The sequence below is a fragment of the Giraffa tippelskirchi genome, chromosome 8 (assembly GCF_054371585.1).
Source record: "Giraffa tippelskirchi isolate mGirTip1 chromosome 8, T2T-mGirTip1v1.2.pri, whole genome shotgun sequence".
NCBI lineage: Eukaryota > Metazoa > Chordata > Mammalia > Artiodactyla > Giraffidae > Giraffa > Giraffa tippelskirchi.
In genome coordinates this window covers 138,948,467-138,966,856 of record NC_137282.1, presented here as the reverse complement: position 1 = coordinate 138,966,856, position 18,390 = coordinate 138,948,467, and the positions used below count along the sequence as shown (strand labels likewise).

Below are 18,390 nucleotides of genomic sequence, written 5' to 3'. Positions count from 1 at the left end.
CTGGGGTCTTCTGCATTGCAGGTGGATTCCTTACCAGCTGAGCTACCAGAAAAACCCAACAAAGACCCAGTGCAACCAAAATTAAATAAATAAACTCAAGTAACCTCTCAAAAGTTGAGATGAATAGGAAAATAAGTATCAGTGAATCTGGATTTTATTGTCATGTAAGAATCATGACACTGTTAGCTTCAGAACTTAGGTCATACTGAGTTCATCTGAAGCAGAAATATTAAGAAGATAATACCTTGGAGGTTCAGTGGGTTAGGAATCTGTACTTGCACAGCTGGGGACCTCATGACACAGCCAGAAAACAAACAAACAAAAAAAAGAAATGATAACATTTTTACTCAAAATTCACACGTTTTCACCTGAAAGTGAGCCTTTCCCTGTGTTCACTATGAATCATTAGCAAATTTATATTCTTGCATAAATCTTCTCTTGCATACTAGCCAGTACACAGTGGAAGACACAGGAATCTCACCCAACCAGTCTCAAGTTTATTATAAGTGTGTGTGTTGTTTTCTAGGAAAGGAAAGGGCAAAGTTTTAGAACTTTCCTATCTTGGCTAATCTATGGTAGGTTAGACATGAAATTTAGGGAGATGCAGAAGATTGTAATTTTTGTGAAAAAAAAAAGTTAACTTGGGCTTTCTCCAACTGGAAAACTGCCCACTTTGAACAAAGTGAACCCACGTGCTAAAAGCCAGCTACTTTCAAGAAAGTCACTGAGTCTGCTACCTAACCAAAGGTGAAATCCCTGAACCCTAGGCCTTCTCTCCTGCATCCAGGTTAGTCTTCTGGCTTACGCTCAAATAAGTATTTATTAGGTAAGTCACACAGGCTGCATATTAAGAATATGTTTTATGCACACACAAATTGCCTGGAGGATTTATTTTGTATTCAGGATTAGCCATCAACTCCAGAGTCTTTTATTTTTTATGTCACAGCATCTTTAAAGGGAATTTCTGTTACTTTGATACTTGGCATTGCTGCAGCCTTGGGGAACTCTCTTGTCCTGGCTGAAGATTTGGCAACTTGTAGAGTTTACAGCAGCGTGAGGAATCTGATGTCTTTTTTCCCAGTGCTTTATTTTTTAAGGAGGAAGAAAAGAGTCATAGGTCAACATAACCAGAGTTTTCCATTTGGAATGAAGGTGGGACATCTCTAAGGGGATCCAGACTACAGATGGCAATGATGAGATTTCAAAGAAGGAAAGGCATGACGGGGTCAAGGATACCAAGCCATTGACAGCGTTCCTCCCCAGTGTCGCTAGCTGAAGTTCCTCATGGTGCCTGTGTTGCATGTCCGCTCAGATTGAGATCATGCAATATTCATTCTAGATCCAGCACTCCAGTTAGGGGTGTCTCTGCTGCCATGGCAAAAGTCCTCATGCCCAGCTCTCTTTTCCAAAGAGTACATCTCTTTTCCGTTCATAGTGTGCAGAGGCAATAATACTTCCACTGGACTATTTTAAAAATCTTAATTTGGAGATAGAGATTCCTATTTCCAGTGACGCTTCAAACTCAGATGGGTAGCTATAGTAATAGCATAAAACATCATCTACTCAAGGTCACTTGTCTAGGACATGGCTATCATGAAAGGGATAACTTTGCCACAGCTATATTGAAAAGTCAGCCAAAGACTGTATGTGGGGCAAAACCAGCACAAAATACAGAAGGCCAGATCCTCCAGCTGTCAGACTTTGTCAGATCCTATGAAGCCAAAAACAGCGCGGGGAGGGAGCTGCGCCTCTCCTGGTGTGACCGGGGACGGTGTCGGGGCGGGAAAGAAGTAAAAAGTGGGCCAACTAGTGGCCCATGCCACCTTATGGGAGTAGTTCTGGGCCTCAGTCTGCCCATCTGAAAAGTGAGGATGCTCACACCTGCTCTATTTAACCTGAGGAGGTAAATAAGCAAAACGGAGGCACACACCCTCAATATCCTGAGTTCAGGCCTCTCAACCCCACCATTGTGCTGAGCAGCCGCCGTGGCGCTGGGTGCAAGCGGTAGAGCGCGACAAGACTCCGCCCACTTTGTGCGCGGCTATGGAATCGGAAAGCTAGGCCCCGCTGCCTGGGCGCGCTTTTTCTTCTCCTCCCAGGCAATTAGGGCTGAGGAAACAGCTCGGGCCCTCTCCCAGGAACTGCGGCTCTCCTGGAACCCCTAAAGCTGCCTCTAGGCTACTCACCCGCACTGGGTGCCTTCCCGTCTCGGAACAGAGCGGGTGATGGCTAGAGGCCCCACGCGCTCTGCAGGCGCGATCAATACTTCCCGTCGGGCTTCCTGGCGCGGGCCCGCGCGCGCAGCCTCTCCAAAGCCGCAGCGCCGCCCCAATCGCCGCCGCCTCGGTGTTGACATAATTAGACCAAATCTTGAGAGCAAAATAAATGTTCTGTTCGCCTTACAGCCAAACAGATGTTTACAATTCAAATGAAAGAAATACAAACGGCAGGGATTTTTTTTTTCTCTCTCTCCTTCTTCATCTCCAGTGATCGCTCGTTTTTTTCTGACACATTAAAAATGTGTAAGCGATTACAGGAGTTTCCTGTCCTTGTTTGTTCTTCGGCTGCATTTCTGCGAGGTGCGCTTGTAAACCGGGTGGTGTGGGATCGTCCTCGGCTGCTTCCTCTCTAGCCCCTCGCCCTTCTCCATCCCAAAACCCCCATGAATCCCCTTCCTCCACGCAAAGCGGATGTTAATTGTAATCAAACACCAAAGGGATAGGGGCTTAACTGCAATTAAATAGGCCTCGTGATGCTATATATGCAGCGAGTTGCAATGTTTAGGAGAAGGATATGTAGTTACAGCTATTACTGGATTACCAGGCCTGAGTGCGCTTCTCCGGGTGCGGATTCCAAGCAGAACAAAAGAAAAGGAAGTCTGCATACAGAGACCTACTGTTTTAAGGTGGCGATGGATGTGTAATGGTGTGTGTTGGCGGAGGGTTGGGAGGGTGGAGGTAGGGAGCAGGGGGTGAAATTAATCCCCATTTCCCAGCGCAGAGAGTGCTTTGGCTTTTGGTGATGTTCAAAGAAATAACGAAATTAAGAGAGGCGGCGGTAGGCTATGGAAAAGTAGCTCCCCCTCCCCGTAAAATAGATTTCCCACAAACCAGGCCTCTAGATCCTTTCCTACAAGAATTTTCGACTTCTTAAAAGAGACTGAATTCTGGATCTGCAGCATCTGTATTTGGGTATTGCAAGACGGGTGAGGTGTATTCCTGGTGTATTTCTGACACTATTTTCACAATGGGTGAGCCACAGAAATGACTTTTGGCGATTTAAGAGAGATTCCCTGGGATCTGACGAAACAAGAGGAACAAGCCTTCTCACCCCGCTTCAATCTTACTTCTTTCAAGAACTGTTGAAAGAGCCAAAAGGCTCTTTCTAACTTCAGTTCCAAAACTCAGGACCCTCGCGAAAACCGAAAAAGCAGAGGAAAGTTCATCTTCCTGCCCAAGCCGCCTGTGGGCAGCCATGAAGGCTGTAGACAGGAAGAGCGGTCAGGCCCATCCACTGTTATTGGCAGACTGGGCAACTGATGCTAAGCTCCATTTCACGGAAGCATTTTTTTTTTTTTTTGAAATTAAATCAGATCTGACAATGTTTGTACCGCAGCGTAAATGCCTCCGCTGGCGTGCCAGTCACCTCTAAGCGATCTGACAAACTCCAACTCTCTTAAAACGCGCAGAGTTCAGATCATATTAATTCCCCAAAAATGTTTTGATTCAAAGTAGTTTGTATTTTGTGTAGCCACGGGCAATCCGGTAAGCGCTCCTGCCTGCCCGTGGCCGGGTCCGCTCCCTCTCCGCGTGGCCCAGAGGCTATGGCGGTATTTAAGCTTCTGAAATTAGCCTGGGGCTGCAAGGCAGAGTGATCACAAAGCGAAACAAGGGCGCTTCCCCTCTTCACTTTTTTCATTTTTTTCTTTCTTCCTTTTTTTTTTTTTTTTTTTTGAGTTTGCCATCCCGATTTCACACACAAAAAAGACCAGGGCCAAAATGTCACTTTTTCACCCAAATATGGAAAAGCTGTGTCTTCTCTTCTCATCTCCATTCTCTTCTGAAAGCCAGGATCCCCTACCCAATTGAACCCCTACCCCTGCGATTTCAATCTGGATCCACTCATTATTAGCTTCATCATCATCATCGTCGTCATCAACATTGTTCTCCTTCTATTAAATTCTCAGAGCAAGAAATGAAAGGGACCAGCATCTGACAAAAGGGAGGGGGCCATGAGGGAGCCTCAGAAGATTCATGGGGAAAAGAAGAGTGGGTTTTCCTTTCTTTCTTTCTTTTTTTTAATGATTAAAAACACAGACGACTCCTGTAAATAGAAGCCTCATTTCTTCAAGAGATGCCTTTTGAAACCCACTATCTGAATATTCAACGAAGGCAAAGCTCCACTCTGTATGTACAACATTAATATGATCTCTGCAGAATTTGCTACTCAGAAATATTAACATATCAAAGCCGATGCCGGAGGCGAGAGAAGCTATCGATACGCAAGCACAGGGTAAAGTAAAGATTATTGGTTCTGATGGTTGGAGTGGCGGAGCTGCGGGCAAAATCGTGCACACCATTAACTAAGAGTGAGCACGCGGGGAGCTGCACCTCCGAGGCGGTGGCAAATATTTTATCTAGGTGGTAATTACCTGGCCGCTGCCCCTCTTCCGTCTTCTTTGGCTATAGGGCTTCATTATAGGCAAAAACAATGTAACTGCTATTTACCAAAGTGAGTCAGGGAAATGGTATTTTGTTCTTTGCAAACAGAAGTGGCTAAATTTAAAGCACTGAGACACCACTGTCCCCCTATCCCCAACAAGCGCGCACACACAACACTGTAAACAGGACAGCCTCTCCCTGGTGAATTTGTTCAGGGCATTAAGGGATCTTTTTTTCTAGAAGAGCATCCGGGTGTCTTGAGAAGTAAAATCTATTTTTTTTTCTCCCACTGCAAATTCTAGAAATCATTAGAAATTTAAGTTTATCCAAGAGCTCAGCAAGAGAGAAACAATGGCAAAAGTTGTGCTTTTAAAATCATTTTTCATATGGCAAGTCACATGTAAAGCATGAATTAGAAAAAAAACAGGCTTTTCCATCTGAGCTATATTGCACAGTGTGGTCATATAACAGAGCGCTTGAGTTCAAGTACTCTCAATTCTTGATGAACAAAGGTGACTTGAGCTATGGATATTAGAATGCTGTGTGCTGCCATGACAATAGAGACAAGAAGCTTCCTTAGCTGTTCTTGAAAAAAAGGGTCCTAAGATGAAGGACCTGGGCCGGTGGCAGGATAAACACCGCCTTTTAATGCAAGACTTCCTTGCTATCCATTTGTAAATTGTCATGAACATTGATCGTTTCAGAGTAAACAGACACACAGAGACACACTCCCTGGTCTCTGAGGTACAACTAAGTTAATTGGTCTTTTTCTAAGACGTGGAAATGGAATAAACTCAGAAGCTAAATTCTGAATTCCTTTGCATGGAGGGGGATGGATCAGGCTTAGCCAAACAATAGAGATGTAAACCCCAAGTTACCTCCCATTTTTGCTTGGAGCCCCGCTGTTCTTCTAAAAGATCAATATTTGGTTTAAAATACATTCAGCTGTGATTTTTAGGTGAATGACACCGAATTCTACAAGAGCAATGAAACATCACTTAAGGAAAACCATTTCCGTGACTCTGAGAGGATAGGAACACAGTTCCCATCTTGTGGTGACTAGAGAGCGTTGGCCTTTCTTGGATAGCTGGTGAAGTCTATTCCGTAAATCTCTTCAAAAACTCAACTCATTGCACAGCAGTCTGTGCAGCCTTTCCAGCTCCCCACCTGGGTCTCAAATAATTCTAACCCCCTGTCAGCTATTGTATGATCTGATGCAATTTCCAAGCGTTTGAAAAGGTGATCTTGGAGCAAGCGCGGAACTGAACGCAAAAACGCAGTAGCGCGAGTCGGGCTCTGCGAGGAGCCGGCTCCGGGCGCTAATTAGTGGCGCTGTCCTTCAGCACCACCGACATCTCCGTGCGCCCTGATGCTTGGCCGTCACCTTTAGTGTGGCCGCCTCAACACACTTGTCACCTGGTCCCTCTTTCACTGTGTGTTTTAACCCCCTCGCTCCAACAATGTGTATATTTTGTTTTAATTTTCAGTAGTCTAGGCCTGTTTCATGTCTCTTCAATATGGCTGAGTGTTGGCCTGGGTGACAAGCTTTAATCTGGCTCATTTTTAAAAAGTCTTCCTGGAACAACACCAGCAGTGGTGGGGGTGGGGGATAACTTTCAAATCTCCATAGGGTGAAAGAACAGATTTAAATAGCCATTTTCCATGTAATGGAAATCCCAAATATCCACTCTGACAATAGTTTCTCAAAGGAAAACATTCTGTTTTCTTCCCACCTCAATTTAAATGGAGTTTCACACTGGACACCAGGTTGTAAAACCTGCAGTTTAAACATGAAAGAAGCCACTGCTTCCTACCCATGCAATCCTTTCTTTGGAAAAGCACTGGAGTCTTTCAACAAGCTTTGAAAGGGATGGAGGGACTGAAGAACATTTATTTGGTGCCACCAGAAGTGATTCCATTTTTAGTGGTTCAGTTACTAGAGACAACTGTGGCCCTGGAGCTGGAATTAGTCCTGGTGAATAGGCCATGTCTTATTAATTCGTATGAAGTTGGGATAACAGCTGGTCCCCCTTGCCTTGTGCTACCAGAGTTACTCAGCTTGCTAGGAAAATAAGCTTCAGAAGCTCTGAGTACAGTGAAGTGAGGAAGTCAGTGAAACTGGCATTGCCTTGAGGCTCATAAAATGTCATAGTTCAAAACCTTTTGTCAAAATGGAACATTTGAGATGCAGCCCTCTTCAGCGTCTGGGCTGAAATCAACAGCTCTCCATTCTTGCCTTCCCCCCACCTTCCAATTCCATGGGTAACTCTGGGTTCAGATGTTTTCCTCAACAGATGGGAACAAGAAAGCTTTATCTGGTACAGTTAGCACCACCTCCTCTTCTCACCCTCCCTTAAAGAAAGAAATGTTCTGGACACTTAGAAAATTAAGGGCAGCTACAATATTGGTGTTTCATTAGCTTTTCCTGAAGCCCAGTGAATTTAGCCTTTCACAAAATCCTTCAAAGCCTCAAGCTAACACCAACACCTCAAACACCCAGGCTGTGGCTGGCACATTTAGGGCTAAAAGAGACCAGAAATTCTGCTCGAGGATGTGATGATGGGGGAAGGGTTTGTGAGAAAGATTTTTTTTTCTTCTTTTTTCTTTTCTCTTTTGCCTCTAACTTTGATTCTGTCACTGTTTCATTGAGGAAGAGCAAATCTCTTCTATCACTCTCTTTTGGGCACAGGCTAGTTCAAGCCTCAGTGGAGTAAGGGAAGCTTTTTAATGTGGGTATGCCTGTGTGGGACAGGCATAATTGACCAATAGTCATTGTTTTCTTTATCATCAGGTGGGGATCTGATGTTTAAAAGCACTGCTGGACTTTCAAAACAAAGTAACAGATGAGAGAAAATGTTTAGTTTCATTATGTTGTTACTTACCTCTTCTTATCACTCCACCTTGGCCATTGAGAACAAGCCCACATTGGGCTTCCACAGAGCCCTTAATGAAAGAAAAAGAAATACAATCACTCATATGGATACTAACAGATACAAGAGTTAAGTCTTTCAATCTGCCCCAACTCTGACTCCCATATCCTCATTACCCGTAGTAGACATTTAAAAGAAACCATTGAGCTGAAGCAACTTTGGCAGCACACACTATTTTAAGGGGAAAAAAATTGCCAGAAAAACCACAATCTAAAAGTTGTATAAATCTTAAGGTATACATTTTACAGCACCATACAATATTACACTTCAAAGCACCTGAGTGCCTTTTATCTTGGCATAAGAGAATGAGAAGCCCTTTAAGTCTCCATCAAGGCACATAGCATATATATAGACAGTTTCCACAGCACTTTCTGCATGGAGCAAATTACACTGGAAGTGTCAAGTCTGGCACTGCAGGTTTCTTGGGAGCTCAGAGGAGCTATTTCAAGTGCAGGATTCAAGGTATCTTATGAAGGTACTGTTTTACCCCAGATGTAGGAACATCCTATCATGCTACCCAAAATGTGTCTTATAGAGGGAACACCTTCAGCGTCACTCACTGTGTATCTTCAGGCTCCTAGTGTGTTGAGGGATCATTTGAGCTGGGAAGAAGGAAAAGGCCTGCTGATTTTTGATTAAGAAAAATAAAAATTTCTGTCTCTCCATCTTTTTTTTTTTTCTGAGTCGAAATGTGTTAAAGGCTCATTTTCCTTTACAAACAAACGAGGTATTGGACTTGAAAGAGGCCTTGAAGGGTGTTAACCTACCCAACAGCCCGTGAAGAGTTAAGTAAATGCGGAGAGAGTCGGTGCATAATAAAAACCCACTTTACAAAACAACCTTTACAGCCCTGGCTCCCTTTTGCTTCCCCATTTTCACCATATTGAGGCAGGCCTGTAAGACCCCCCTTTTCAACTTACTCACGAGCTCTTTCTTATTTTAACTGTTCTGCCTTAAAGTGATTATCAAATCAATATGAAAAAAAAAAACTTAGAGACTGAGCATAAATTAAAGCGGTGATGGGAAAAGGTGTGACAGTTTCCTTTGTTGGCCATAGCAAATCTTTTTAGGGGACTCAAAGATGGAACTGAAGCCACAAGACTGTTTGCATCTGTTAGGCAGACTTAGACCGCCCTCCAAACCATTGGACTTTCACTTAAAATTCTGTGCAGGGAAAAGTATATTTACATTTGTTGCATTTGAAATGAGGCATATGCTGATGAATGTTTTAAAAAGGAAGAAATAAAAGGAGAGAGACGGGTTTCTCCCACACATCCCCTCCCCATTTCTCTTTTTAAAAGTAGCTATGACTGTTTTTCTTTTTCATTTTGACAACTAAGTCCAGGAGGAGTGGAAGAAAATAACTTGCCACAATTACAACATTCTCCATATATCCCTATCTATGTTAAAAATGTATATACACACTTCTATAGACATAGATACATAAATATATCATATACCTCTGTTCTCCATTTCTGCTATTATCTTGGAGTATTTCTCTCAGTATGCATCTTCCCTCAGTGTGAGCAATAAATGGGAAAAAGGAGGTTAAGAATGTAAAAAAAAAAAACAAAAAAACAAAAAACAAACAACAAACAGGATGAAAATAAAGGTTTCAAAATATCTGAAATGGAGACGGTAGAGGCCAGGAAGCTCTCCAAGGGAGGAAACCGCTTTTCCTCCTAGGCTCTGGCGCACCGTTAAGATGTTTATTTTCTTAGAAGAAACGAATCTTGGTCTCTTCACTTAACAAACTTTCCCTCCTCATAAGTAAAACATGTTGTTTGGTCGGATGACATTGCATAAATGACCAGTTGAATGGCACTAAGTCGAAAATTGGATAAACTACGGTGTTCTTTTGCACGGGATTCGCTCTTTGTCTGGTGCTTGCAAATGTTCTAATCCCCTCTTTTGAAAAACGCCCGGCTTTGTGCCTAGCACAGAAAAAAAATTTGTACAGATACAAAAAAAATCAGCAGCAGACGCGGCTATTAAAAGAAGTAAATAGGTTTTAGTTGAGCTAAGCATTGAACGGCAGATTTTTTTCCTCTTGAGACATAAGGAGATCCTTGTGAAAAATGTGAAATTGTCCTGAGCGTATAAAATTATTTCGTGAATGTAAATGGAGAAAGTCAAGGTTTATGGAGCCAAATCTTTTTCCTTGTGCACCGATCTTGTGGCTTGGGCTCTTTGTTGGGACTGTAAGGGCTTTCACTTTAATTTTAAAATAATCCCTTGCTCAGAGGTAAGTGAGGGGGAAAGATTTTCTGTGCGCAACGAGGGATCTCTTCTGTCTCCAAATCGTGCTCTTCCAGAATCTCCCTTTTCGCTTTCGGGACCTTAGAGAAAGTAGCCAGCTTTGTGCAGACTCACAGGCAAAGCTGTAATTTCAGCCAAAAGAAGTTACAAATGTGTGTCTTCTGGGTCCGTTTGGGACATGTGTGGACTTGGAAATATGGCTGTGACAGTGTATCTACATAATTATAAATTCTATTGTTGGCAAACAATGTGCAAAAATACATGAAGAGAGAAAGTACATCATCTGATTGAGCCATGGCCTTCACTGTATCTGAATTCCTTCCTTCCTTCCTCTTTCTTTTTTCCCTCTTTCCCTCCCTACCTTTTCTCCTTTCTTCCTCCCTTCTTATTCATTTTCTCCCCGCCCCCCCCTTTCCTTATTTCATTTCCTTCTCTTTAAGGAGTTGCATCTTATGTAAAAGTTAATGGCTTGGAGAGACAGGAGAAAAAAATAATAAAATTGTGAATTGTCCAGCGGGTGACGAGAGTGGGCACTCCTCAGGCAGCGAGAATTAGGTTCAAGCCCGCACCCGGGTCAAACGCACCGTGCAGAGGCTTTTATTGGGGTTCGTTTTTGAGGATTTCATTTGGGATCCTTCACTTTTCACAACAATATAGAATATTGGTGAAACTTTCGCTGGAGCTCAGCTCCCACCTTTCCCGCGAAGTTTTGGAGCAAACCAGCCCCCCTAGTTAATAGTAAGCACCCTACAAGCTCAGTCTGGGACAATGCCTGGAATACGCGGGTAGACCCAGCAAAGCGCCGAGACTGAGGGTGCGATTGGTCATCAGCTTATCGGGTCTTACTCTGAGTCCAGTTGGCTCAACCCCAGCCTCCTTGATCTCCCCCACCCCATCCCCTCAGGGACAGAAATGCGGATTCACAAAAGACCTCGGTGCGGACCGACGAGAAGTAGGGTCCCCGCAGCTAGCCGGACTCCCGAGCGTCCAGGTGAAATGCCTGCTCCAATGAGAGGAACAGAATGGCACACGCCTCCTCTAATTGTTTTGATAACTTTCTATAAGTGCTGTGTGTGTGTGTGAGAGAGAGAGAGAGAAAGAGAGAGAGAGAGAGAGAGAGAGAGACGAGACGGCTTACAGCCGGAGTATTAACGGTGCGGGAGGGGGAGGGCGAGGAGGGGAGGGCGCAGACAAATTCGCCGCATGCTTATTTACCTGCAAGTCGTCGGCTCCCGCGGCGGCCAGCCCCAGGCTGGGCCCTGGCAGGAGTCTTTGATCTGGGTGCATTCCATACTGAGAGCCATGGCTCATGAGGGACAGGTCGTGACGGCGGTAGGCATCGAGGCAGCCCAGCTCCCGCCTCTGCTCGTCCAGGCAGGACGACTTGAGCGCCCGCGCATTGTGGAGGTTAATAAAGTCGGTGGGCTCCCCGTGGTGGATCTGCTGGTAGTACTGCTGCGAGTGGTGGAGCGAGTTCAGAGAGTAGGCGTCGGGAGTGACGGCCGGGTGGCTGTGCTGAAACTCGTAATGGAAGGACTGATGGTGGAGCGGGGTGTACTGGTGGTTAGTGGAGAAGTAGGGGGACGCAAACTCGGTGCCGGTGGTGGAGTAAGTTAGAGGGGAGGAGGAGGAATAGGCGACAGTGGAATTGGCTACGGACTCCAGACAGCCAAGCTGCATCAAACGGTAGCTGTTTGATCCGTCGTGACGTATCTGGAAGGAAGAGGGGGAAAGGGGAGAGCAGAAAAACTTGAGGTTTGTCATTTTGCAACCGAGGCGCAGCTCTCCTGGAGCCCGGGAGCTTTCTCTGGCTCTCCAAGGGGCGCGAGCGCGCAGGGCTCGGGCCGAGCCGCAGCCGGGCCCCGCGCCTTTGCCAGGGAGCGGCTGCGAGCAGGCGGACCGGGGGTGGGCGGCCTCGTCCTCACAGTCGAGAGCGCGAAAAAAAAAAAAATCCCCCACCCTATATAGGTGCGGGTGACACACACACATACACACGCGCGCGCACACACGCACACGCGCACACACACACACACACACACTCAGCCCCTGCCCAACTTGCGCAGGGAGCTGGGCTCCTGGAACCAGGTTTGCCACTGACTCCGGGGCTGCCCGGAGCAGAACCAGAGTCCGCAGGCGCCACGGAGCCACTCCAACCCGCTCCCAACAGCGAGATGCCTCTGCTGGCCCCGCCGGGATGGTCTGCCAGAGCTTCTCAAAATCATTATCTATGTATTTTTTTTAAAAAAATCCAGTCTGTGCAAATCGTCCAACTTGCTTATTTCTTAACCATTTGGGGCAAGTAATCCGACGCCCCCCACCCCCTGTTCTGCTTTACTTCCCTAGAATAAGCCCATTCCAAACGGGGTGCGTGTTCCCCACCCCTCCTTGTCCACCTAGCCCCCCTCCCCCATCAATCTCTTTACTTTGCCTTTCTGAGTATCTTTTCTCCATTTCTATCTCTTTCTCCTCACCCCTCCTCCCTTTCTTTATTATTAGGATTATGTTTTTCCCCTTCATTATGGCAAATGTTTCTTAACGTGGCAGAGAGTTGCCCTTCCTGGCGACAGATGTCATAACGAACTTTCCTCCCTTTCCTTCCTTAACTTCCCCCCGAAAGCCAGATTATAATTAAACGTAACGGTCCAATATAGATTAGAGACAGGGAAAGCTGCCACCGCCGCCGCCACCACCGCCGCCACACACACGCGCGCTCAAAAAAAAAAAAAGTAATAATACCTCGGCATCGTGGACTAGTCCCGGAAAGGTAGTTGACATGTTGGGTTTCTCCGAAAGCTTACGATGCAATTTCCCCCTCCAAAAAAAGAATCGGAAAAAAAATCCAAACTTCTTGTATTTTCCAAATTTTTTTTAAGGAAAAAAAAATGTTCTATAGATAGAGATCTAAATTGCAATGGCTTTGCCCGGATCAGATAGCTCCTTGCCTCGTACCCACTTAAAAACCTGTAGGAACAAAATTTTCCCTCTGCACAAAAGCAGCTCCCTGGAACAGATTTTGTACTTGCTGAGTATTTCTTTGGCTGATGTCGTAGGTCCCTTGGTAATATAGAAGTTTTGAAAATTAAGCATCAGCACTGAGAACTGGGAGGACAATAGGCAGAAGAGATTTATCCCAGGAGACAAGGAATAAATATTGTATCTTCGCCTAATAAGGAACTGGAGGTTCTTTCAACATTTTTATCCATTTTTTCCAACCTTTATCATGCTTTTCTATACCAACTGAGGTGGGGACTCATCTCTGCAGAGAGCATTTGCACACATTTTATTGTGAAGATAAAGATCTAGCCCTGCTGTGTGTATATTAGAGATAGAAATATATATTAATTAAAGCTTCCTTTTCCAAGTAAGTGTTCATTCCTATTGGTTCCACTCCCTCGATGCTGAAAGCTGCTTTTTTTCCAATGAGCACCCAAATCAATTTCACCCAGATTGGGGTATCTGCCTTTGCCCAAGTGGGAACAATACTCCTCTGTCCATAATTACATGAATTTGGGTTCTTTTTTGAAAGGCAACACCTGGCAGTAGCTTACACTTTCAGCAGCTTTAGAACAAATAACTAGTTTCCATCATAAATAAATAGTGTAACTGGCAATATATTTAAGAAAAATATAAGAGAATAAAACTTGCGACAAGATTCTACATTTAGGTGAAACGTTGTCTTCCACTTCTCAACCCAACCCGTTTCCCCCTCTTTTTGTATTTTCCTTCTTCTTTTTCGGAAAGACTGCTGAATGGGGGGTGGGGTGTGGACCATTTAGCACTGGCACAAGGTATTTGAACATCATTATCCCCTAAACAACCCTTATATGTTTGAAAGTAATATTTTACAAAGAGAGGGCAGGAAGGAGGCAGTGCACACCTAGCTTTGTCTCTTTGGTGGCTTTCCCAACTTCCAAACAGTATTTGAGCTTTACTTCGTTCAAAATTCAGCTTCCCACACTAGGTAGTCTAGCGTCTGGAGCGGGTAGCTGTTGCTGCAGGCCCGCAATACTGAGGCTCTGCTGATCCGCTAGCCAACTCTGCCTATCTCCTAAGAACTGGCTGGCCCCACAGACTCATCTCAGAGACAGAAGGGGTAATTTGGTCTTAATTGCCATTTCATTTGGTTAGCTTTTAAGTGTTTAAGCTAAGAAGGTGTCTTAATAATAAGCCGCAGGCAAACAGGCATGTGGTGTTTTTTTTTTTTAGGTTGGGGTTTGGGAGGGTTTATTAGGATCTGCTCATGCAGGCTAACTGGGGCTGTCACTCAGCGCTCTTCGCTTTATATAAATGGACAAAGGCACACGACAAGAATTGAAATGCACTGTCTGAAATGGAGATCCATGATGCTTCAGTCCTGAGCAAGGGTCAGCTGCCAACACTTGCTCCTCTTTTCAAGGTGCGAACATGCCCCCCTCCAAACTTCTTGAAATTCCATATTTTGGTTTAATGAAACCAGCCCAATGAAGATGAAAAGCAAGAATGACCAACTTGATCTTTAAGTAGGAGGGGTAAGATAAGGGCCATTGCCACTGAGAAGATGACTTCCAAAAATGCTTGCAGTGAAACCTTTTGTTTGGCAGGACCGAGAAAGGCCTCTATATTCAGCCCACAGACAAAACAAGCGTCCGTGGGAGCCTGCTCCCATGACCTTACCGCAGGAACCTCCACCCCTACAAAACTTCCCCCACAGAAGAAGAATGTGTAGGGCCTGCAGCTTATCTGGGGAATGGCCAGACGCCCTTTCTTTCCCTGGGTGGCTGTTGTTGGTTTCCCAGTACATCCCAGCTGAGAAGGATGGCCCCTTCTCAGACAAGCAGCAATTTCCTCCCCCAGCTCCCCTACTGTCATATACAACTTCATTGAAGGTGAAGGGACTTTCCCCGGCTTAGGTCCAGGCAGCAGACTCAAAACCCTGCCCCTCAGGAACGACCAGGAGGCTCAAGACATCCTGGCCGCCTGCTCTGCCTGCTGTCCCAGCCTGTTTGGCCCTACGTTTGTCCCGGTCGAGGCAAAGATCCACATACATCCCTTGCACTTCTGATCCTCCTGGTGATGAGCTTTGGGCTCGAGATGAGTACATCCACAGAATGACCTCTGATTGTCTCGGCCATCTGAATGCTTCTGGATGTCACTGAAGACCTGGCGAATGTACCTCTCCCTTCCACTCCCTAACTCCTCTCTGTTCTCTTGAGTGACTTCTAGATACCAAGACAAAAGACACCCAGGGCTTCATTTACGGTGCTTCTTGACCTCCCCGCGACCCACCCCCCCCAAGCCGCCTTCACCGTGATATTAGAGGAAACTAAAGATCGTGAAGGGTGAGGATTAAAAAAAAATAATAATAACTTGTATTTAAAGGAGATAAAGTGTGGAGGGTAAAGTGCTTCTCTTTTTGCTTAGGAGTCTACTTTGCCAGGGCCCAAGTCTTCTTTGGAAAATGCTCCTCTCACCCTACTGCCTCAGCTTCCCACACCAGCATCTAAAATCTGTAGGGAAACCCCATTTGGCCAACTGTTCCCTCTCGCCTCATCCCAACTTAAAAAAAAAAAAAAATCTGTTTGTCCCTGATAGAGAAGTTGGGGGAATCATGTGTGCCATATGCACATACTGGTCAGCAACTCCCTTCCATCTGCTCTGGGGTTGCTCGACGCGCCCCTTTTCTAAAGAAACTCATCGAGGCAGGTGTGTGCTGTGCTTGGTGTCTGTGTGTGTGTGTGTGTGTGTGATATGTGCACACAGGATTTGTTTCTGTCAGACAGCCCCCTCCCCCATCTTCCCTTCCCATCCAATTAATAGTCTTAAGCAATTAATAAATGCCATCCTGCTTGACCCAAAGGCTGGGCTTTTCAGCAAAGCTCATTCCTCTTTCTCTGCTTGGGCCCTTTCCGGGAGAGCGATTGGCCACACATTCTCCAGTGGGCGGCGTAATTGAATTAACTGGCCACAGCGAGTTGGAGACACAGTGACAATCGCCTGGGGCTCCCTCCCTCAGGAAACCGATAGTGAGCATCCCAGCCTGAGCCCCGCGGCTCGGCTGGCTCCCGCCCACTCGAGATGGCTCATAAAAGCACAGAGCACCAGCCTGGAACCCTAGAAGCTGGAGAGGGTTTCTCTTAGCACCCAGCGCTTCTGTTCTGCCTTCTGATTCCACGCTCCACACTCCAGGAGGGATTGTTCCACTGCAGTCGCTTTACAGATAGGCAGGGAAATCTTTATATCTATCCTAACTGTTTTGGTTGGGATCCAGAGCTGAAGAAGAGAGTTTCTGAGCGGTTTCCTATAGTTCAGACTCTGATGCGGGAAGCTCAGGACCTGTCCTGTGCTTCTGAGAGTCTGCATGCTAAGTCGCTTCAGTCGAGTTTGACTCTTTGCGACCCCACGGACTGTAGTCCCTTAGGCTCCTCTGTCCATGGAATTCTCCAGGCAAGAGTACTGGAATGGTTGCCACGTTCTTCTCCATGGGATCTTCTAGGCTGGTAGCATATCGGTCACCTCAGTTTTCATCCAATCCCAAGCATCTCCATGGAAAAGTTCTGCCACTTACTGTGCATTTGAGTTTTGTGGACAATTAGCAACAAGCAAGGGCCTATCCCTAGTTTTATTAAAATATATTTCTCCTCCTTCTGCTTCTTCCTACTTAGGATTCCTTTTGCTCCTCCAAATGGACTTTGTTTTCCTGTTGCTTGAATGGACTTTCCCTACAAAATTGCTTGCATAATGCTAAGTAGAGTAGTTAAGGACTGTAATTACATGGGCATTTTTCAACCAAAAAAACCCTTCCTTGGTTATTGACATACACCAACCAAGATTTCTTCTTTCCTCTCTCCTTTTTTCCTCATTTCTTTTCTTTTTTCCTTCCTCCTTAAAAAAAGGTAGAGATTGAATTCATCAAGCTTTAAGACAGCATTGTGTACATTCTCTAATAATGAAATTTAGTGTGGTCTGTTCCCAGTGGGGGAATGTGGTTCCATAGCCCAGACATGAGTTGGCAGAATAGGAGACAATTTTTACGATCACAAAGACCCTGGCTTCAGAACGACACTTCTACAGGAAGACAGCAGAACACTGACAATCCAATATGTTCTCTCCACAGAGTGACCAAGAGGTGTAGTTCTGTTCATCAGTACCTCTCCTGACCCTTTCAAGCCTTCAAGCCCCTTTCCTTTCACTTCTTATTTTGGATGCACATAAGGAGAAGAGGTGTCTTTCGAGATTTTTTAAACCAACAAAAAACAGTGTCCTATCTTAGTGGTGTCTTATCTGGGTGGTGTTTTGGTTCTATCTGCCCTCACTCTGAATCTCTCACCTTCTGGGCACTCTGAGCTGGATAGTCTTCTAAGACATCAGCCTAGGGTCTCCAAGAGCCAACCACATAGGGGTCCTGGTTTCACAGTCCCTCAAGATTGTAATGATCTGGAAACATCTTCTTATCCAAGGACCTACTCTGGTGTGAGTCTACTAGAATCTCCCTGTAGTGGGTGGGTGGATGGGTGGGGGAGGAATCCTTCAGGTCGTGGAAAGGGAGATATGCTGGGTCCACCGGACGGTATCATAATCCCTGGTTCATTCAGTTTTCCTGATTAGACGGGCTAGGGAGAGAAGAGTGCTCCAAATATCAGGAAAATTCCGGGCGGGAGCCAGGAATCTAAAATTTGACCCAGTTACATGGACCGGGATATTAGAGGAGAAAAGTCATGGCAACGTGAGTAGGTAAGGCGCTCGGGGTCAGACTCCCCTCCCCCCATCCTTAGCGAAAAATGAATAACTTGCCTTTCTTACTTCTCTTTGCCTAAGCTGGTGCCGAGACTGCACGTCTTTCTAAGGGTCCCTCCCCTTGCCTTTCCAGTGAGGATTTGCGAACTCTTCTTCCTCTTGGTATTCCCTACCCCTACACCCATTCATCCATCCACAAGAGAAGGGCCACTTTTAGAAAAAACTTTACCTTAATTGCAAATGAGAAATGGCAGACTATTTTAAAAAAAGAACTGTGGGGTATTTAGGAGAAATTAACATTTCTGATAGACTCGCCAGTCATTTCAGTGTAAGGGTTGTCACTGATTTAAAAAACAAACAAACTCCGTTTTCTTTTTCTTTCTTCCCTTTTTGTAAACATTTTTTTTTTTCCCCGATAAAACCTTCAGTCAGGACCCTACCGCCCCGCCCTCTGGGCTGTTTGTCAAAAGCCTAACGCGGATCTGTATTCCGCCTTAGCCTTGCAGCCCACAGGCAACGCGGATTCCGTAATCGTACAGAGAAAATGCATTTGCAAGCAATTAAAAAGCCCCGCGAACGTATTAGTCGAAAATTAAGCGGCAGCACTCTCTCGTCTGAAGTCTTCCCTTTGAAAACAGTGCAACTTGGAGCGGAGCCCCTTATCCGAGAGGGCGGACTCCTCGCCCTGCTGCAGCAGCTGCTGAGTTGGGCCGGGGCGGGGCGCCCACCCTCTCCCCGCGGCGCCGCCGCAGCGCCTGCCTGGCCAGCCCCGAGCGGTCTGGGGGCGCTCACCCCAGGCAGCCGCGCGAGCCCCGGAGGGCGCGGCG

General features: G+C 45.7%; 1 protein-coding gene across 1 annotated transcript in view; it reads right to left on the bottom strand.

Annotated features, from left to right (window-relative positions):
• TFAP2D (transcription factor AP-2 delta) overlaps window positions 1–15,919 on the bottom strand; it is a 62,081-nt gene extending 46,162 nt beyond the window's left edge. The window contains exons 1-3 of the mRNA XM_081520829.1: window positions 12,587–15,919; window positions 11,066–11,563; window positions 7,544–7,604 (exon numbers count right to left, since the gene is read on the bottom strand). Of these exons, the coding sequence (XP_081376955.1) occupies window positions 7,544–7,604; window positions 11,066–11,563; window positions 12,587–12,625 (598 nt within the window). The 5' untranslated portion in view covers window positions 12,626–15,919. The remainder of the gene's footprint in view (window positions 1–7,543; window positions 7,605–11,065; window positions 11,564–12,586) is intronic.
• Window positions 15,920–18,390: the final 2,471 nt, after the last annotated feature.